The following is a 22,304-nucleotide window of genomic DNA, read 5'->3' on the forward strand; positions in this document are numbered from 1 at the left end:
GAGTGGCTCAAGGAGGAGACTTGGACGTGCTCTTCTCTTGCCTGGGCTGTCCTAAACCTCCCCTGCTAACTGGGTTTCCTTTTTGCTGATGAGTTTCAGACATGGGGATAAAGCACAACAAGTCATTTTGCCTCTGCTTCTACTGACCTGGATGTGTCAAGCAAGGAGGAAGCAGAGGGGTGTTGGGTCTCATTCTGCCCCTCTGGCTTCCTCCTGGGGGCCTGACTGGTGCAAGAACCAGGGAGCTGGGGTCACAGGGAGGAAAAGGTGTAAAGGGGGAAGCCGGGGGCAGCTTCTGGCCCTGGCTTAGATGATCAGTTCCTAGAACAGGACTGGACTCTGGTGTTAGACCCCCGACTTAAATAGTGTCTATAAACGTTACTGAACCTCTGTGTGCCCATCTATAAAATGGGAAAACAATAGTATTTGCCTCCACAGGGATGTTGAAGTTTGAGTGAGTTGGTGCCTACTGGGCACGGCATATCAGTATCAATTAGCTATTCCTCATTACCACCTGTGGGTACTGCTGTCCAGGGACTCGGCTGGAGAAAAATTGTAGTGGGAGGGAATGAGATGGGAGGTCTTGAGGATAAGCTTTTATGTATCTTCCTAGGTACATGTTTCCCTGAAATTATTTTCTCTACTTTGATGATTTCAGAGTTACAGAGAAGTTGCAAGAAGTCCCACATATCCTTCATCCAGATTCTCCAAATCTTAAATTTACCACATTTGCTTTATCCTTTTCCCTCTAAATATACATTTTTTTCTGAACCATTTGATAATAAACTGCAGATATGCTGCCCCTTTCCTCCAAATACTGAATGTGTATTTCTTTTTACTTTTTATAATAGCAAGTAGTTTGAAAGTTTACTGAGGTTTTTAAAAATTATTATTATTTATTTGGTTGCACCAAGTCTTAGTCATGCCTCGCCAGCTCCTTAGTTGAGGCAGGCAGGCTCCTTAGTTGTGGCATGCGAACTCTTAGGTGCGGCATGCTTGTGGGATCTAGTTCCCTGACCAGGGATCCAACCTGGGTCCCCTGCATTGGGAGCATGGAGTCTTATCCACTGCGCCACCAGGGAAGTCCCTGAATGTATGTTTCTTAAACCTAAGGACATTATCTTATGTAACCAAGCTCACATAATCAGGTCAACATTAAATTACCATGCATACATTTCTGAAGTCTACAGATTTTGCCAGTGGGTCCAATAATGAGCTTTATAGGAACAGAAAATGCAGGATCATGTGCTACATCCAGCTGTCACATCTCTGGAGTTTTGGAGAAGTCCCTCCCTTGGCTCTGCCCATCCTAGGGGTCTGCCTGAGGCCCCTGCTCTGCACTAGTGCTGGGTGCTTGGTAGAGAAGGCTCAGAGGATAGGCCTTTTCTCTTTGCTTTCCTCCATCAGCCCAGCTTCCCAGAAGTGTCCTTTTGTCCCTAAGGATGATACAAGGAGAACCTGGGGGCTTCTACCTCCCCCACGGGGATGAGAGAAGGAATTATGGCTGTAGAAGAAAGCCCCTTCACTCCTTTTCCACCAAAGCCCTGTATGCTCTCCTTTCTCCATTTGCTTCTGTCAAAGAAACCCCCTGACTCACAGCCAGCTTCTGTCTGGGGTGTGGATCTTGGCACACCACCCCCTTGGGTCCTGCTGATGAGGATTTAGTGCAAACCAGGGAGGCCTGTTCCTGTCTGAGGTTGGAGTACTTGTCTGTCAGACTAATCTGTAAGCCATCTTTGTGCCTGCAGGATGACCCTCTCTTCATTATGCACCATGTCTAACACTTTTTGGGGGGAGGGGGTTGCTTGAATATAGTGGGTTTACATTAATAAGAATAACCCACTATATTATTATTGTTATTATTACCTCATTTAATTTTCACAACAACCTCAAGTGATATAAGTACCAATGTTATTTTTGTTTATTTGTTTTTTTTTTTTTTTTTGCGGTACGCGGGCCTCTCACTGTTGTGGCCTCTCCCGTTGCGGAGCACAGGCTCCGGACGCGCAGGCTCAGCGGCCATGGCTCACGGGCCCAGCCACTCCGCGGCATGTGGGATCCTCCCGGACCAGGGCACGAACCCGTGTCCCCTGCACCGGCAGGCGGACTCTCAACCACTGCGCCACCAGGGAAGCCCAATAAGTACCAACTTTAAAGCTGAGGGAAACTGAGGCTGAAGGAGATATAATTAGTAACCTGCCCAAGATCTCATAGCTACTGAGCTAGCCAAGACAGCACCACATCTGCCTGTCTTCACAGCTCAGGACTCTTAAGCCAACACTCTGTTCTAACTACTGTTTAAATATTTAAATGCCATTTGTTTACACTGTTACAGAGTAAAACTGTTACTTCATAATTTGCATAAACTGACAGTGTATTCTGGCAGTCTCAACACGCCAAGAACCACCCGTACCAGAGGCTGTGGGCGGGAACAGCATCCCTGGGGACCGGAAATTCAAGGAAATGCCAGTTCAGGGAGTTTTAAAAACCGGTTTTTGGATAAGCCCACGCCCCAGTGGTCAGCCAGCGTCACTTGCAGTTGACATCTGTGTCCACGAGGGGGAAGCCGACTCTACGCGGCTCCAGACGCGCCTCTCTTCCTCTCCCTCATCTCGCTGGTTAGCCTGGGAAAAGGGTCCGCCTTCTGGCCCATAAGGCCCTGGCTCAGAAGTCTCACTTTCTCTTCCTGTTTCCCGTCATGGCGGTGAGTACCCGAGGTGTGGGTTTGCTTCCCTTCATCCGCTTCCATCCACGGCCGGCGGAGCCTGCGGGGGTTACCTCTCCCGCCGCCCGAGGAGAACGGAGCCCGCGATGCCGGCCGTGCCGAAACTGGCAGAGCCATACGAGCCGAGGGCGCGGAGCTGGACCGTGTCACCTTCCTCCCATCCTCCCAGGAGCAGGCTCGGGGCAGCCGCGGGAGGCCCAGAAGCACGGCCCGCAGGCTGCAGCGAGGGCCAGTGGAGCGATCGGAGGGGTGTCTGGGACGCGGGGTTCGGACCTGTTGCTGGGCCCCGGGACTTGAAACTTGCCTGGTGCTGGGGAGCCTCAGCCGGTTCCTCCTCGGGGGAGAGGCCAGGCTTCGGGGGACGCTGCCCAGCCACGTGCAGTTTGCTCACCCCTCACCGGCCGTGTAACGGGGCGCCCTCCGTCACCTTACACTTTGAGCCCCTTGGGGTTCACCCGCGTTGTCTGTAACTTTTCCGCTCGGTACCTGTTCTGTTTCTGTTCACCCGTTCCGTGCGTGGGGGAAGGAGAAAACAAGACCCCGAGATGTCTTCCTCGGTGCTTCCCACACAAACATGGTGCTAATTCTTGAACCTTTAGGGCTTTCGGGACTATTTGGGATGAGCGGAAATGCGCTAAGTATAAATATTAGGCTGGCAGCTCTGGCGGGGTTGTGTGTGTTGACGGCTGCGCTTCCCTGTTGCAGCAGGATCAAGGGGAGAAGGAGAACCCCATGCGGGAACTTCGCATCCGCAAGCTCTGCCTCAACATCTGCGTGGGGGAGAGTGGAGACAGGCTGACCCGGGCAGCCAAGGTGCTGGAGCAGCTCACAGGCCAGACCCCTGTGTTCTCCAAAGGTGAGTCGTGGCTGGCAGGGAGAGGGCCGGCGGCTGGGGATGTCGGGATGTTTCTTACCTCACCTGCTGTCAAGCCTGTTTTGTACCCATTTTGAAGGTGATATCTCTTTAAAGCATTGCCTTCCTGAGCTTCCCAAGAAGTATCTCCCTTCCAACATAGGAGTGGTATTGGAATACCAGATTTTGTATGAGCCGAGATTAAGCTAAGACTAGCCCAAGTAGAGGTTTTTGCAAGTAACGAGAGTATGAGGTAGTGTGGAAATGTTGGGAATGCAGAAAATGGTATTTGGCTTGATTAGCAGTTAGGGTTACATAGGCTACAACTAGAACAGGGCTGTGTCCCTAGACTAACCTGGTTCGCATCCCGGCTCCATCACTTGCTAGTCTGTGACTTTGGCTTCTCTGGGCATCAGCTTCCTTATTTGCATACAGGGGATGGTAGTACTTGCATTACAAGGTCGCGGGGGACAGGACAGGTTATGTGAAATGCCTGCTGCATACCAAGCACAGTGTAGGCATTACTGTTGTTACATTTTTTGTCTTTAGAGTTTCATTGCTTTGGGGTAATGGAATATGGCCAGTCCTTGGAATCACAGCCTGCCTCTTACTACCAGCTGATCTTGTGCAAGTTAACCTTTCACGGCTTCTGTGAAATGGGGATACAATAAGGTTTTAGCAAATATTAGCTATTATTAATAAACATTATTAGTAGAATGCATGGTCATTTTCCTTTAGCTTATACTGGTTATGAACTTGCCCTCCCTGAGACTTTGACATTATGGCTCTGAGGTCTTAATCGCTCAAGTATGGCTGAGTGACTTGGAAGTTGGAAAATCTGTTTCTGTGTTACAAATGAATCTGATTAACTGATAAAAGTTGACACTGATTAGAACATCACTTTAGAATGTGGATGGATACTTAATGTCGCTTTGGAGTCATGGAGATGATTTTCTGGGGAAGAGGGGAGTGCAGTGAGAGTATGATAACAGCTGACTCCTCGTTACCCCTGCCTGCAGCTAGATACACCGTCAGATCCTTTGGCATCAGAAGAAATGAAAAGATTGCCGTCCATTGCACAGTCCGTGGGGCCAAGGCAGAAGAAATCCTGGAGAAAGGTCTGAAGGTGAGGCCGATCCCTCCGTGGGATAATACTGAAGAGCCCCAGCTAGCACACAGTTACAGTGGTAGTAGTTACACTTAATGTTCTGCCTTCTGACTTTTTGAACTTCTAAAGGGTTTTTCCCTTCCCTTTGAAAGTTAGTAGTTATATGAAGTCCATAGCTGTGATTTGGTGTAGTGGGAATATCAGATTTTGTTGCTGGCCAGATTACATTGAATTGTGTCTTGGGGGCCCTGAGTATTGCAAGCTGAGCTAGTTATTGCGGGGTAGAGTTGACAGGGAGTGATTGCTGCGTTTTTTCCCCTCAGGTGCGAGAGTATGAGTTAAGAAAAAATAACTTCTCAGACACTGGAAACTTTGGCTTTGGGATCCAAGAACACATCGATCTGGGGATCAAATATGACCCAAGCATTGGTATCTACGGCCTGGACTTCTATGTGGTATGAATACTTAATCTTTTCTACTCCTGGTCTGTGAGAGTGGAATCTGTTCCTCCTTTATTTCGTATGTGCTATCTTGATGGTGACATGTTGGGTTGGGGCTCTGAGTGTTGTCTGTCTTCTCTCCCTTGGGAAGATACACCTCGTTAGTGGCAGGTGTGGGGATATAGCACTGTGAACTAGATGGACAAGATCCGTGACGTTTACGGTCTAGGATCTAGCTAGCGAGCATTGATGTTGCTCAAAGGTGGGCGAAGGAAACGGTTCCATGCAGCCACTGAACTGAAAATTTGAGAGACGGTATTGGGGTTGCCTGTGGCGTCTGGGTTGGCTGCACTGAGGCTGCCCTTTCCCTGCTTCTTCCCTTAGACTCTGGGAATGGGGTGGCTTCCATCCAGAGGACATGGAAGCAGGTTTGACGATGGGGCTGTTTGCTCAGGATGGGGATTTTAATGGAGACGTGACCATTTGTGTCACTGTAATGTTTTGGTCCAACCATCAAAGTAAATAAATGGCAAAACCCTGAAGTCCTGACTAGTGTGAACCTGAAGGATGGCAGCAGTCTTCGTACTAGATTTGAATATCCAGAGAAATGGTGGTGAGAGTTGGGTGCCCATGGGGGATGACAAACCTTTAAGAAGCACTTTTGAGCTGAAGCAGAGGAGAGAAATAGTTATTTCTTTGTGCTTCTTGAAAGTTTAAGATTTCTACAATGCACATGTTGGAGTAAAATTTATTTGCTTTTTTTAAAAAAATAAAAGTGCTTTGGGGTATGGGGGCAGTGGTGAATCCTTAGCTACCATTGGAAGTTAGGTAGGGGAGCGGGGAGGAGCTGCAAGTCCAGCCTCCAGAGCAGACCTATAGTGTATAGGAAGGCGATGTGTCATCTAGGGTGCAGGTTCCATCAGACACTGAGATCATGGGTCTCTTGGGCCACCAGGTAACTCTTGAAGATCAGTCACTCCAATGTGTGAGTCTTGTCCGTCTGCTCTTGACTCTGAGCTGGCTAGGTGACTGTTGGTTATTCCTGGGACAGGTGCTGGGTAGGCCAGGTTTCAGCATCGCAGACAAGAAGCGCAGGACAGGCTGCATTGGGGCCAAACACAGAATCAGCAAAGAGGAGGCCATGCGCTGGTTCCAGCAGAAGGTAAAGCTTGATCTATCCCAGGTGAAGTGGTGGAATGTGGTGTTGGTGAATGGAGTTGGGATACGGGGATGCAAAGTCTAGCACCCTTTGGCGGGTAGCTCTTTTAAAGGTGGAACATTTGGGCAACTTGGAAAATGGGCTTCCAGGGTTGGTGGTTTAAAAGAACACCCAGAACCAGGCTTTCTCCCCAGCCCCGTGAATGCAGCTAGCTGGAAGGGGAGGAATATGGCTTTAATAGGAGCCCCTTTTCTCAGGGTATAGTGCAGTTGAGCATAGTGTAGCAGTTGTTAAAGGTGGCCAGCTTCCTGTCTGGGGATGTGGGATTCAGAGCCGAAGTTCATGCACCTGATTTGAATTCTTGAACGTTAGCCATTGCTACAGTCTTTACTGTTAACCGCCTGTTCTGAAAAAATAAAATCTGTTCTCTTTCAGTATGATGGGATCATCCTTCCTGGCAAGTAAATTCCCGTTTCTATCCAAAAGGCTAATAAAAAGTTTTCAGTGAAATGTACAATTACTGTTGTGTGTTCTGTGAAAGAAGCCTGGCCATATTCAAGTCCTTGGACCTCAAGCCACTTAAAGCTTCGATGGGAGTAGCTGGTAACAACCCTGTCACCCCTGATTGGATGCCAGTGTTTCGTGGCAGATCCAAACCTGAGAACTTCCGCAGCACGGTCTGTGCTCACCACACCCTTGTTGACAGGCTGTGGTGCAGTGACCCCGTGGAAACTGACTGTAGAGGGGAGGGAATGGTTGGGGCTGGGTTTGAATTTAGAGCCTTGATTAAAGTGGGGTGCAGGGCTCCCCTCTGTTCAGCGATTCTGCTCTTCATTAGAGGTCTTACCAGCAACGATGTCTGAAAGGATCAGAGGCTTTGGTGTGGTGCTTGGGGTTAAATATTGGACTCAGTTTTCCTTTAAAATGAGAATCTAGAGTTGATGAGACTATAAGTAGAGAAAGGGAGTGGTCTTTGAGACACATTGCATGGATGTGATTCCTCGCCCTGCATTTTATTAGCTGTGTTTAAATCTGCCTCAGCTTCCCCGTATGTGTCGTGGAGGCAGTAATGGTTATCCCTCAGGGTTAAACGGTTTGATACTTGCAGGATGCTTAAACTTGTACCAGGCACATAGTGCTCAAAAGGGATTAATTTTGTGTTATCTGTGAGAAATGTTACTCTCAACCAGTTTGCTCCCCCTTTGGTGTGAAAGTGGAACGTGTCTTGCCTGTACTTTACCAGGTCACTGAAGCAGTGACATTCAAAAGCCACCATTTCTCTATTGGACACAATACTTGGCCAGTGGTTCGTAGTTTAAATTTTGAGCACGAGTTAATTCAATAATTAACTCACTAAGTGACTAATGAGTTCAGTTGTCCCTGGGCCACCTTTTCGTTGCTGTTAAGTGGTTCTCTAATTTAATAGCTGCCTTCGTAGGTATTTTTAAACCTTGAAGTTATTTGGTATGCCCAACTTTTTATGAAGATACTACTTAGTCTTCCTGATAAAGTCTTAGGCATCAGATCCAGATGCTTAAAGGAGAGAATCATGAAATGTGTTAGCATAAACTTTTTGTTTCACTTAAAACATCAATGTGCGTTCACTTCTCAGTCTTTTACTGTGGGCCACCACTTTGTAAATGGAGTAAAGACTTGTGAACGAGCCCCGTTCTTGTGATTCAGCTTCACTTTTATAGGTGGGTGCACCTCACTGTTCAACATCTGTAATGACACTAACAGCTACAACTGGAATAAGCATCTTAGAGAACAAAGTAACTCTGGGTGAGTATATGAGCTAACTAGGACTGGGTGCTAGCTGCTGTGGGAAGTCAGTATATTTTCCAGAGGTGGGAGTGTATGCTAGCTTCATCTAAATAAAGCACTGCAGGAAAATGAAATGTAGAAAGTGGAAGTCCTAATCGTATTGCCGTCCTTGTGCTCTTTGCTGTTAGCCATTTGCCGTGTAGCTGTGTTTTTAAGCTGGTGGTACTATTTAGTTTAAGTGTACACCTGCCCACCCTCCATTTGTTCCTGCTGTATTGTGGACTCAGTTGAGTTCACTTCCCATTTAAAAATTAAACTGCCTGGGCTTCTGGCCCAGAGGAAGAAAGGCCCTAGGGAGTTTGGAGACGCGTTGGATTTTACTCATAGTTCGAGCAGTGGTATTTTAGGTGAGTGATGAAACAGGTCGGGAACTGGAACAGGTGAGGAGGCTTCCTTAACCAGTTTAGAGCAGCAGTGCCAGGAAAGCTTACCCGCTCTCTGATTAGAAGCTTGGCTTCCAGACAAATGTCACACAGGGTCTGAAGCGTTGATGTTTGGGTCGAGCTTGCTTGGATCACTTGGGGGTTGTTAGAACTCCTATAGGCCCCACCTCAGACCCGAATTCCTTTAACAAGATCTGTAGGTGATATGTATGCATACTAAAGAGTAGAAGCGCTGACCACATCCTAAGGTCAAAACAGAGAGGGAAGGCATAACAGGGAGACTTCTTTAATAAGTTTAGTTTTACGAAGTTCCTGCTGTGTGGTTTTTCTCATTTCCTCAGCTACTGCCCATGAAAACTTAGGTAGATGTTAGGTGACTGGACCCACGCTACATGTGGTTGTCCAGAATAAGGTAGTGTCCCTGGCGGGCATCTGTCTATCCCAGTTTCAGGCTCGGGAACACCAGATGCTGCTTGGCTGAATGAATGTTGTAGTCCTGCAACTACCCTTTGGGGTAGAGTTCTCAAACTGGGGCAGTGTTGCCCCTCCCCGTCCTGGGGTATTTGGATATTTGTCGGGGTGGGCTTTTGGTTATCACAGTAACTAGGGCTGCTATGGGCTACTGGAGGTCAAGGGTATCAAATATTCCGCCATTCGGGACGATCACAAATGTGTGAAGTGCTATGGGGGTAGTTACAGGGTGGTTACTGATGACTTTAGCTACATGGTGGGCTAGCTAGCCAGCTGTGCAAACGCTAGCAGGTCCCAGTCTGGTTGAGGAGCAGCAGGGAGACCACAGCCAGAGGGAGCGAGGGAATAGTCAGGTCAGGCCTGTGCGGAGCCAGATCGCAGAGCCTGCCATTGGAGGCTCCAGCTGTTTTGGCGAGGCAGAGTTTAGGAAGGGAAACTAGGGCAAAAAGGGAGGGACCACGTGGGCTGTTGTTCCAGGGTGCTGGCACGTCATCCACATCGGATAGCCAAACGGACGGGAGAGATCAAAATCCAGCCAGGGAAGTGTAGTCACAGGAAATCATACATGTGCATATGTTACTGTTTTGAGCTGTTAGGTAGAAAATGTGCCAGATTACTTCAGTCAGAAATGATTGCATGAGAATCACAAGACTGAAGACAGTTTCTCCATTGGAAATGCTCATTCACAAACATGGCTCATGTTACCTTCCGGCCTTTTTAAAAAAAAAAACAAACAAATTGAGAGGAAACTATAGCTATAATCTGTGCGCTTTTTTCTCCTCTTAACATAGGGTGTTCTCATGTCATTACAGTGGCTTCATAACGTGCCATCCTTTATGTATAGGCCATACTACCTTAATCCATGCAGCCAGCACCAAGTGTCAGGAATGTCAGTTCCATAGAACTGCCCCGGTAGAAGCACTGTCGTCCTGTTTTCTTGGCCCTCTGTCCAGTGAGTGTGTGTAAGCTTCTTGTGTCTTAAAGCTGTTGGATGGTGTTACAGAATTTCTGCTCTGCTTCTGCCAGCGTCGTGACCATAGGCAAGTAACAGCAAATTTCAGCCTCTCTTGCCCTCTATAGCAAAGCCTATTGGGTTTTGTGCTTTTGCCTTTTCCTCCAGCTTAACCACCCGCTAGTCCCAACCTGTTAAACTCCATGTGTACACAGAGGCGCTCTAGCCGACTGGTGAGTAAAGGCTGCAATGAGTAGGCTGCCAGAGGGGCCTGAGTCTGAAAGGCTTAAGGCCCAGGCCGCCTAGGTGAGTGGTGAGGTCAGGGCCCAGAAACCACCCGCAAGTAGTGTGAACTGCCTGCCGCCGGGGACCCAGCTGGTGCCTGGGGTACAGTACCGCCTTAAGAGCAGCGTGTTACGGGAACCAAGGTTGTGGTTGTCAGAGGGGAATCCAGCCTGAGGTACCTGGGAGCCCCAGGAAGACCGAACTTGACTGTTCAAGGTGCAGGTGCAGGAAGGCTTCGGAAACAAATGCAGATGGCTTGTGTTTTTACATATCCGAACAAAAATAATACGTGATTGTACCAATTAAGGACCTTGTATAACATGATCTAGGATTATATTTATCACTATTGGTTTAACTTGTTATGTAATAAATATATCAACAGTTACCTGGAATCTGAAAGTAGCTTAAAAGGCAAAGGCATTCGACGACCTAAGCAGAAGTGATGTTCTGGACTCTCCCGGTTACCCCGCTAAACACATTGCTTTGATAACATGACTTCTAACCCTTTTAATATTGTGGTGACTGTAGCGTATTTCTGTTTTTTGCTTTTAAAGATTGGTTCTGCTTCCTGTATTTTCTATGTGTGCAATTTCTTATGGATCTATATGTAAAAAACGGGGTGTAATTCTATGAGGAAATGAAATATGGTTTATACATCTATTTTCAAAATTCCAAATTTCTTATTGTACTCCAAAATAACTGAAAACAATCAGTTAATTAAAAAACACCTATTAAAAGAAAAAAAACTGCTTCTGCTTCTGCTTAATCAATACACGGTATATCGCAGTGGGTAAGAGCGCAGAATTTGGAATTTAAGCGTCTCAAATCCCTTGCAGGTCCCTGGCAGATAGTGTAGACTTGCTTTCTACGAAAGGTCCCACTCGCTGCCACTTCACCCCTTTTCCAACTCTCATTTTAGGAAATAGCTGTGCAATAGTTGTTACTCTGAGGGTGGTGGTCCAGGCAATCACCTGGGGGAGAGGGGTATGCCTTCCCAGATGTTGGTTGGGATTCTTTCCTGACATGCATATTATCTCATTTAGTTTTCATAACTATGAGGTATTAGGATGATGAGGACATAGAGACCGGCTGTCTTTTTGTACAGTTTTATATAGCTCTTGTTGTAATAAGGTTAAACCTTTTTATAGCTTCTGTTGTAATAAGGTTAAACCACACATCTGCCCCTTGAAATATACTTCTATTAAATTTTCCTTGAAATTAGGTTGACAGGCCCACAAAATGCTAGCCTACATTCTCCAAGTCCCCAAGAGGGCTGACAATCATAGAAATGGAGTTGGTCTTTACTTTTCAAAGACTGGGTCTACAGGGACAAACACCCAAGTAACTACTGAGTTATAGGAAGAAAGTTCTTGAGAATGGGAGGTGTGCGCGTTTTGTAACTCACAAGGCTGTGTCTCACTATGCGCTCCCAGTGTCTGACCTCCGAGACCAGCTTGTTGCTCAGATAGGGCGCAGCCAGCAACACTGCCCCTTACTACCTGGGTGAGACTTCAGGCAAGCCAGCCAACGTCTCTGGGTCTAAGGTCTTGTGTAAAATAGGTCAACACCTACCTTTCAGGGTTATTTTCAAGAATTAAAGGTAGTATATGTAAATCACATAGTAGGAGCTGTTATCAGTATGTAAATATTACATATTTATTGAATATATATTCTTTGGTCTGTGGTAGGCTTAAACGTAAGAGGTTTTATTCTGAGACTTGAGTGCTTCTCTTTCCTGGGAAAGGAAAGATGAGGATGAGGGTTATTCACTGTAAAGGCGCTGAGTAAGCTCAGATTCAGGGGCTTGTTTTCAAAAAACTGGACATTGAGAATGACAGTAACTTGGAGAGGAACCAGGCACAGCTTCCTGTTCTCTCAGTTCAGCATTTCTCTCCTCATTCATTCAGCAAATACTTGAGTGCTTACCTCCCTGAAGCATGGCATTGAACCAGACAGATACAGTCCTTGCTGCTAAAGTGGACAAAAAGTACACGTTCCTCCTTCCCCCACTTCTCAGGTAGAAAAAAAATCCAGTGTCCTTTTTAATGTTATGAAGAACAAAATAGGGCTCCTCCCCAATATTACAGTACAGTGATATTAACTGTGCTTTTCCAGATCATCCCTTAGCACCACCCCAAAAATGGAGGGTTGGGATTTGCTCCTTCCCAGGGCATTCCAACCCCCTTCTTCCCCCTCCCCCAGTGTTGAAAAGCACTGCGTGAGTTGGGTCCTGGGGGCGGGTTTGAGTTCACAGAGCTCAGTTAAGTGTGGTCTAGGGCCACCTGCATCAGTCAGCTGTTAAAAATGCAGATTCCTGAACTCCACTCAGAGACTTGAACTTTGTGGAGCTTAGCAGTTTGCAGCACTGAAAGTTGAGATTCGTTGTTCTCTCAACAACAATAGCTTTCAGAGTTTTTTGACAACAGCACCTTGCCACACACACAAATTTTATATCACCACTTTATTAAATACATATATACTCACCTCTGAAAAATATTTCATGAAACAATACCCTTACTACAGGCAATGCATTCTCATTTTATAGTCTGTTCTGTTAATTTTTTTTTTTTCCTGATGCTGGTTCTAACCCATTAAATCTGCAGTTTGAAAAATCCTGCTTTCCAGGGTAGTCAGTTGTGTTGCAATCACAAAGTCAGAACTTCTGAGCTAGAAGAGCCCTCAGAGGTGATCTGGTCCAGCAGTCCCTAAGTCCTAATCCTTGCCCAGCACTGGACTGGTTGCGGGAGAATCACCTGAGACATATGTTTAAAATACAGATTCCAGCCCCAACCCCAAAGAGCTTCGAGGAGAAGTAGGAATCCTTTTTGTAACAACCTTCCTAGATGATTTGTGTGCACAGCCAGGTTTGAAAGTTCTAGGATGCAACCCTTATGCTATTAAGGCCCTCTAGAATGGCAGAGGATTTGAATTTGCCTGTCTGTATGTAGCGGGCAGAGTTTCTCAATTTGTAAACCACCTCTAGTTTATTTCTGAAGTACTGTTATTTACCAGATATTTTCTTTAAAAGTCATAAAAGGACCTGTCACTGAATTTACAGGTTTGACATGTTTATTATATTACTTTATATATTTTTAGTTGGCCATGCCATGTAGCTTGCAGAATCTTAGTTCCCCGACCAGGGATTGAACCCAGGGCCACGGCAGTGAAAGCGCTGAGTCCTAACCACTGGACCACCAGGGAATTCCCCTACTTTTAGTATATTTTTCTCCAGTAAATATACTAAATAGATATGTAGCTATCTAAAAAAATGTGTCCTACTTAAGTCATTTATTCTGTAAAGTTTTTGAGTGCCTACTATATGCCTGGCACCGTTTAAAGTTCTTAGGCTATATCAGCAAACACAAACAAATACTTCTGGGAATTCCCTGGCGGTCCAGTGGTTAAGACTCTGTGTTTCCACTGCAGGGGGCATGGGTTCGATCCCTGGTCGGGGAACTAAGATCCCTCATGCCGCATGGCGTGGCCAAAAAGAACAAAAGATTTCTGCCTTCGTAGAGCTTAAATTCTAGTGGAAGGAGATGGATAATAAACAAGACTAGTAAATTATAAAGTATGTCATAAAATGATGTGCGCTGTGGAGAAAAGAAAAAGTAGGGTGGGGAAGGTGGTCAGGGTACGCCTCATTGAAAAAGTGAGGTTTGAGAGGACTTGAAGGAGGTAAGAGTTGGCCAAATGGATCTGTGAGGTAGAGCTTTCCAGAGAGGGAGCAGCTAGAGCAAAGGCCCTCCACCAGAGGGGTATGTAGCACAGGGACCAGTAGAGCCAGGCAGAGTAGGAGGGGATGAGGTGAGGAAGCTGCTTGTGTAGGGCTTCATAAGCCATTATAAAGACTCTGGCCTTCACTGTGAGTAAAACGGATCACTCTGAAGAGTTAGAGCAGACGTATCACATGATCTGACTTCCATTTTAAAGCTACCTCTGCTGTTTGAGACTGGAATGTGGGGGAATGGGTAGAAGCAGGAAGGCCTGTTAGAAAGTATTGCAATAATCCAGTCATGTTGGGTCTGACATGGTGGCAGTATTGGAGGTGGTGAGAAATGGTCAGATAATAGGTTTAGAAGGTAAACCAGCAGGATTTCTTTGAATGAATGGATGAGCGATGTGAGAGAAAGAGAAATCAAGAATGATTAAAATTTCTGGCCTAAGTGACAGAAAATACAGAGTTGCCATTAATTTCGATAGGGAAGGCTGTGTTTGGAGCAGATTCGACAGGAAACTAGGAATTCCATTCTGAACATGATTACCACGTCTATTAATCATCCAAGGGGAGATGTGGAATAGGCAGCCCAGAGTCTGGAGTTTGGGCTGCACGTGTGTTTGGGGGTCTTCAGCATCAGGATATCCATATTTAAAGTCTTGAGACTGGATGAAATCATAAAGGAGTGGGTGTGGTGAAAAGACGACCCAGGACTGAACCTTGGGGTACTTCAGCATTAAGAGGTCTGGGAAAAGAAGAGCAATTGACAAAGGAGACTCAGAAGGAGGGACTAGTAAAGTAGAAGGGAAAACAAGAGTTTGGTGTCCTGGAAGCCAAGTGAGAACGCGTGCGGGAGGAGGGTGTGATGAGCTCAGGGAAGTGCTGCCGGTGGGTCCAGTAAAGCGAGCGCTGAGAATTGACCATTAGATTTCTCAGCGTGGAGGCACTAGGGACCTTGACTGGAGAGGTGCTGGCAGGGTGGTAGAGGTGACAGCCTGAGCAGAGTGACTGGAGACAGCTGGTATAGACAGCTCTTAGGAGTTGTTTTGCTGTCAAGGGGAGCAAAGATGGGTGAAATAGCTTTTTCTGGTGATTGGAAAAGTCCAGTAGGAAAAAAAAAAAATTGACGTGGGAGGGGGGAGATGTGCTGTAGCAATACCTTTGAATAAGCGAGAGGGGTTACTTTTATCACACAAGTGAAGGGGTTCAGTTTGGGTAGAACTGTGGCTGGTAAGTCAAGAGGCTGAGTATGTGGGCGTAGATGTTGGTAGGTGGTGGATGCGGGATGGAGATCCGTGGACATTCTCTTCTGACTGAGCTTCCATTTCCTCAGTGAAGCAGGAGAGTAAGGATGGGGGGAGAGGTGTTAGGCCTTAGAGGAGGAGTGAAAGAATCATCTGGGAGAGTCCCGCACCAAATATGGAGGAACACTCCTGCAGGGCAGGACCCTCTCAGAGGAGCATCGATGGGTGAAGAAACAGGTTGAGAGCTAATGGGCCATGTTCAGGATCACACAGCTGGTTAAAGGCAGAGCCAAGCCCAACCCAGATGGCCTGGTTTCCTGGCCTGGAATTTGATAGATCCACAAGGAACCAATCTTTTCCACGATAGGATCTTTGCTCTTCCTGGTAGCGTCTCAGCCTGCGGGTCTGTCCTGATACAGAGTTGCTGTCATGCGATCAGCTTCCTCTCGCCTCTGCTCTTGCTTTCTGGCTTCTGTCTTGGCTGTCTTCCAGCCCTGCTCTGTATCTTTGTCTTACAGATCAGTGATGATCAAACCTAAGAGTGCATTAGGATCTCCTGTAAGACTTGTAAAAACCAGCTTGCTGGGACCCCACCCTCAGAGTTTATGATTCAGTAGACCTGGGGTGGTGTCTGAGAATCTGCATTTCTAACAGGTTCCCAGTTGATACTGAGGCTACTGATCCCAGAACCATTCTTTAAGGACTACTGAGCTAGGCTGTGTACTTCTCTGTAAGTCGTTCATTCAGCACATTCATATTGTGGGCCTGCAGTGTGTTGGGATCTGGGGGATACAGCAATGAAAGTTAGTCTGTGTCCCCGAGGAACTCCCAGTTTAGTGGGGGAGACAAGTGAATAAATCAACAATATGCTTCCACAGCTTTTCTTCCCTCAGCTTTATTGGGGTATAATTGACAAATAAGATTATATATATTTAAAGTATACAATGTGATGATTTGATATATGTATACATGTGAAATTATTACTACAAGTGAACTAACACACCTATCACCTCGCATAGTTATATGTGTGTGTATGTGTGTGTGTGAGAACACCTGAGTATACTTCTCTAACTTTATTCGTTCCAATACTGCTTTTATTATTATTTTTTTGCCATATCCAGGTACCACCTGTATTATTGCCTAATGTTTATTTTAAAGGGACTGAATTGTTAAATTTATATCTCTATATCCTACTATAAATGGAACATCAGTATCAGTAGCTGGTTAGATTCTGTTGCCTGCTAAAGGCTCTGGGCCTGAGGCTTGCTCTATTCAAGAATAAGTAGCAGGGCTTCCCTGGTGGTGCAGTGGTTGAGAGTCCGCCTGCCAATGCAGGAGACACGGGTTTGCGCCCCGGTCCAGGAAGATCCCACAGGCCGCCGAGCGGCTGGGCCCGTGAGCCATGGCCGCTGAGGCTGCGCGTCCGGAACCTGTTGCTCCGCAACGGGAGAGGCCGCAACAGTGAGAGGCCCACGTACCGCAAAAAAAAAAAAAAGAATAAGTAGCAGTAGTCAGAGAGGAGCTAAAGAGAACTATAGTAATTATCTGCTCCTGAGCACCTACCCTGGGCAGGTAGTGAGTTAATGTTATTAACTCTCTTGATCCTTGGAATGACCCCATTTATACTCTTATCTGTGTAGTACAGATGAAGAAGTTGGGGCACAGAGAAGTCAATGGCTATTAGGTAGCATAGCAGGGAGTGAACCCAGGCAGTCTGGCTCCAGGGGCCGTGCTCTTCACCACCACCTGATCACCACCACCGCACTGAAACTTCCTCCTTGTAGTCAGAGATTAAAAGAGAAATGGAAAGGGGGATACCTTTCTCACTTTGCGATTCAATATTATTTAGTATTGTGTCCATGTACCCACCCCATACTTTAGGATACAGCAGGTTAGAAAACTGATGGATGGTGTGCCAGAGGTTTGCTCAGGCTGTTCTGTGATTGTGTGTGTGTGTGTGTGTGTGTGTGTGTGTGTGTGTGTGTTGCAGGGGGCGGGGCAGGGGCGGCGGTAGTTGATGACAAAAAATTCACTTGATTTAAATGTCGGTGTCGTGAGTGAACCAGGCAAAGAAAAGGGTTGAGGAAAGTCATTTCAGACAAGGCAATAGTGATCACTAAGGTATGGAAGCAGGAAGAAGGATGTTAAGTTGTGTCTGGAGCCGAGAGCAATGTTGGGGGCAGGACAGGAAGGCTTTGGGAAGCTGCTGGCTGTAATGGGGAGGGCACGAGCTCTGAAGCCACAGAGACCAGGGATGGAATCCCAGCCCTGGCTCTTAATAACCTTCCGATCTTGGTGAGTTTCTTAATTTCTCTGAATTCAGTTTCTTTGATAAGCAGGGATAGATATTCCTATGTGACTTGGTTATTCTGAAGAGTGAAAATAATGTAAGTGAAGTTATGATGACACAAATGGTCAAATGATTATCAGTTTCCTTTGTGTTTAGAAAGCTCCTCCTAGCAGCAGGGTACCAGGGGCATCAAGACTGGCCAGAGGCAGAAGCACCAGGAACATTTTGCCATACTCCTGATGTAAGATGATGTGACCTGAAATGAAGCAGTTGGAGAGGGGATGGCAAGTAGAGCTAGCTGAGTGGCGTCTGGTGTTTGTGAATTTTAGTCAGAATTACAGCTGTTTGCAAGCAAACCTGGAAGTCTGTAGCAAATTTTAATTTGTAATTTTGCTGGGACATCCTAAGAGGTATCTGTTATGAAAAAATCATTTGCCAGTGAGGGTGATGGAGGTGAAGAGAAAATGATGTGCTCTAAAGAAAATGGTTTCAGAGACACAAACCCATGGGGGATAAAGAGTAGAAGTCAGATTCGGCAGCCTTGAATCCACGATGTGAGGTAGGTGGCCCCTGTATAGGCAGAATATTGTGTACTCCACAGCAAAGAGGAAATGCCATTTGTTTCCATCATTATTTTTTTTTTTTTTTTTTTTTTTTTGCGGTACGGGGACCTCTCACTGCTGTGGCCTCTCCCGTTGCGGAGCACAGGCTCCGGACGCACAGGCTCAGCGGCCATGGCTCACGGGCCCAGCCGCTCTGCGGCATGTGGGATCTTCCCGGACCGGGGCACGAACCCGCGTCCCCTGCATCGGCAGGTGGACTCTCAACCACTGCGCCACCAGGGAAGCCCCTGTTTCCATCATTTTCATCCACAGTGAAAATTAATCATCCAAGGAGAAGGAAAAGGTCAAGCAAAAGTTGACAAGATTATTTAATAGCTCTGTAAAGCACCATAGTCCTGGATTTATGTGATCAGTGGGTATCCAAGGGTCTTTTTTTTGCCCCCAGTTATACCTTATATCATATTTTGGGGGCAAATATATGGAAGTATAAATTTGGGGAAGTCTCCTATCCTTCCAGAATATCAAGTGTTCTCTGTAGAAGTGATAGTCTTTGGTCTATAATTTTCAAGGCTGTACTTTTCTCATGTTTTCAAAGATGGCAACAACAAATGAAGTCAGTGAGTGCAAGTTCTGAAAAGCGATTACAGGCCACGGAGCTTAGTTTGAGATATGTTAATCCAGTATCCTGGTCCAGTCTTTCAAAGTATATGCCACTGACCAGAGCATATCTGGAGGGCTGTGGTCAGTGTGGAGGTTTTGACATATCAAAGTAAGGTCCAAGGAGGGCCTCCAGGAGTTAAGTATAAAAGATGTCTAGACTGTTTGAGATCTCTTGCACAAGTACATCTCCTTCATCCAAGCTAGAAGCGTATAATTGTCCAGACTGGTGGGTTCAGCCTAGACTGACTCCCATTGAGCCATAACTGCTATTAGAGATGACAGAAGGGCTTTAAATTCAGACCAGCCTTGTACTGTTGAACTTGAGCTTGTACATTAACCTCTCTGAGCTTCCGTTTTCTTATTTGCAAAATAGAGATAATGCTATTACACAGGATTATTGAGAATTAAGTGAGATCATACTGGGGACTTCCCTGGTGGTGTAGTGGTTAAGAATCCGCCTTCCAATGCAGGGGATGCAGGTTCAATCCCTGGTCAGGCAACTAGATCCCACGTGCATGCCGCAACTAAGAGTTCGCATGCCACAACTAAGGAGCCCTCAAGCCGCAACTAAGGAGCACACATGCCGCAACTAAGAAGCCCATTGGCCACAACTAAGGAGCTGGTGAGCTGCAACTAAGGAGCACACATGTTGCAACTAAGGAGCCCACCTGCTGCAACTAAGACCTGGCACAACCAAAATAAATAATAAAAAAATAAAAATTAAACATTTTTAAAAAATAAAAAAAAAAATAGATGAGATCATACCATGTAGTAGGTCCATGACAAGCACTGGCTTCCGCATTCTTACAGGAAACTTCTAAAAAGCCTTTGTTTAGAAGAATAGAATAGAATAGGTAACATCTATCTAGTTTCTCATCTAATAAATATCGAAAGCTAGTGTATTTCAGGTACTGTTTAAGCTCTGGGTATACTTACTCTCATGGGGATTACATTTAGTAAACATATGTATAACATCAAGCATTGATTAAGTGGTATGAAAGTTAACTGGGTAGAAGATGATGGAGGATGTAAATAAAAAGAGTGGTTAGGGGAGACCTCTGGGCAGGCTACATTTGAACAGACCTGAAGTGAGGGAGGCAGCCTTGTTGTGAGTATCTAGGAAGGCGCTAATTCTAGACAGAGGGAACCTTGACATGAGAAAGGACCTGGCCACTTTGAGAAACTACAAGGAGGCCAGTGTGACTGGAACACAGCAAGGGAGTGGGAGAATGGAAAGAAAAGAGGCTGGAGAGGTGCAGAGCAGACCACTTAAGGCCTAAAAGGCCATGGTAATAAAGAGTTTGGGTTTATTATGTGATGGGAAGGTGTTGAGGGGGGTTGGAAAGGAAATTGAGGTGGTCTGATGTAGGTTCCTCCCCTCATGCCTGTGACATTTCATCAACCTTTTTTTTTTTTTTCAGAGATTCATAGCATTTTATTGCTGGAATGGCCCCTAGAAATTACATGCTCCAGGCTTCACATATTTATATACCTATAGGGGCTGGGAGTAACAGAGATGGTTGAAGCTGGCATGGTGGTGGACCCTTCCCCTTTCTCAGAGGAGGTGGGGATGGGGAATCTCAATTGTGCCAATTCATCAACCTTTTTAAAAAATCTTTTTGTTTTGGAATGATTTAAGACTTACAAAAAGTTGATGTCACATACACACAAATGAGTACAAGTGAAATGGAGAATATAGGTAGATTGTATCAATATTAGTGTCCTGGTTATGATATTATAGTATAATTTTGCAAAATATTACCATTGGGAGAAACTGGCTGAAGTGTACAAGGGATCTCCATTATTTTTACAACTGCATGTGAATCTGCAATTATCTCAATAAAATTTTCAATTAAAAAAATGATATTGACATCTTATATAACCATAGCACAATGATATCAAAACTAAGAACTTAAAGGACTTCCCTGGCAGTCCAGTGGTTTAAGACTCAGCGCTTCCAAGGCAGGGGTCACGGGTTTGATCCCTGGTCTTGGAACTAAGATCCCATGTGGTGCGGCCAAAAAAAAGAATGAAGAGTTAATATTGAGAGAATACTACAGACTTTATTTGGATTTCACCAGTTTTTCTATTCCAGGATCCAATCTAGATGCCACATTGCATTAAGTTATGTACCCTTAGTCTCATCTAGTCCGTGGCAGTTCTTAGTCTTTCCTTGTCTTTCAAGACACTGATACTTTTGAAGAGTACCAGTCAGTTACTGTGTAGAATGTCCCTCACTTTGGGTCTGTCTGCTGTTTTCTCATGATTAGATTGAGGTTGGTGCATTTTGGGGAGGAATACTACAGAGATGATGTGCCCTCCTCAGTGCATTGCTCTTAGCGGGTATATGATATTGATATTTCACTAAAGAGGTAGAAGAAGAAAGGATCTGAGCTAAGTAACTTTGGAAAGTAGTGTTTGATTGGAAACCGTAAGGCTAAAGACAAAAAGAACTGTACACAAACACTATTCTAGTTGGTAAATTTGTTCATCCCACTGGGGGGGGAAGAGAGAGGAGGAGGAATGTGAGTTAGCAATTCTGAAATTACTTGATGCTTATTCTAGGATTGAACAATAAGTAAATATATTGTAGATAATGAGAATCAGGCTTCTCAGTGTTGAAAAAGAAGTGACCGGAAGAATTACCAGTAAGCAAAGGGGAAATGCTAGAATGAACCCTGTGGTGCTGGGTTGAAGTTGCTGGTATTGGTTGGAACTCGAAGGAGATAAATGTGTGTAGGTACATGAGTTAGTATAAACACATATTTTCTAGCTCTTTCTGCTGAGAAGGTCTAGAAAAAGTGACACCTCAGTAACACCACCTTAACCAAGCAATCAGGATTAACATCACCAGTAGTAAGACATACTGACATCGTGATGTATGTTTTAAAAGATTAGTTGTGAGGAGAGAAGGCTGTAGGGTCAAGGAGTGGATGTCGAGGCACTTGCAATGAGAGGGCTTGGACTAGATTGGTAGTGGCGAAGACATGGTGAGCAGGGTGCGATTCTGGATGTTTGAAGATTGGTTTGATAGGATCTGTTGATGGCTTGCATTGGATACGGGGCCTGAGAGAGAATGGCATCAAGATTGCCACCTAGGTTCTTGGCTTGAAGAGCTGGGTCAATGGCTGTGCTAGTTTCCAGTGGGCAAAGACTGCAAATGGAGCAGGTTCAGAGAGAGAAAATCAAAAGTTTGCTTTTAAACACATTATATCTGCAATGCCTTTTAGTCGTCTAAATGGAGAAGTCACAGAAGCAGTTGGATAAGTGGTGGAAATTGATATAAACTTGGGAGTTAGCAGGATCAGGATGAATCAGTTTATGCATTGTGTGTAGCAAAGTGCTTCTCAAACTTTAGCGGGCTTACAAATCTCCTAGAGAGTTTATTATATAAAATACGTATTCCTGGGCCTCCCAGGGATGCAGATTTAGTAGATCTGCGGTAGAGTTGAGAATTCGCATTTCTAACAGCGTAGCAGGTGACGCTGATGCTGCCGGTCTTCCAAGCACACTTTGAGTAGAACGTGATGCTGGCCTTTCCCCCATGTATTTGATTTTTTCCTTCCTCTCTCTAAGACGGCAAAATAAAATACTCTGGAGGACAAGTGTCTAAAAGTCATATACCTCAA

The 22,304-nt window shown here is 45.6% G+C and overlaps 1 protein-coding gene and 1 pseudogene across 2 annotated transcripts; both read left to right on the top strand.

The window, feature by feature from the left end:
• The window catches only part of LOC116754177, an 83,789-nt pseudogene extending 82,036 nt beyond the window's left edge, over positions 1-1,753 (top strand).
• Positions 1,754-2,583: 830 nt separating this feature from the next.
• Positions 2,584-10,950, top strand: RPL11 (ribosomal protein L11). Of its 2 annotated transcripts, XM_032640411.1 has the most exons (6): positions 2,584-2,704; positions 3,431-3,581; positions 4,598-4,704; positions 5,010-5,141; positions 6,178-6,288; positions 6,721-6,799. In XM_032640411.1, the coding sequence occupies exons 1-6, from the start codon at positions 2,699-2,701 to the stop codon at positions 6,748-6,750; spliced, it is 537 nt and encodes a 178-aa protein (XP_032496302.1). In that variant the 5' UTR covers positions 2,584-2,698; the 3' UTR covers positions 6,751-6,799. The 2 variants fall into 2 exon arrangements, with proteins under 2 accessions (XP_032496302.1, XP_032496295.1); XM_032640404.1 differs by having other exon boundaries at positions 2,590-2,704; positions 6,178-10,950.
• Positions 10,951-22,304: the final 11,354 nt, after the last annotated feature.

The sequence above is a fragment of the Phocoena sinus genome, chromosome 1 (assembly GCF_008692025.1).
Source record: "Phocoena sinus isolate mPhoSin1 chromosome 1, mPhoSin1.pri, whole genome shotgun sequence".
NCBI lineage: Eukaryota > Metazoa > Chordata > Mammalia > Artiodactyla > Phocoenidae > Phocoena > Phocoena sinus.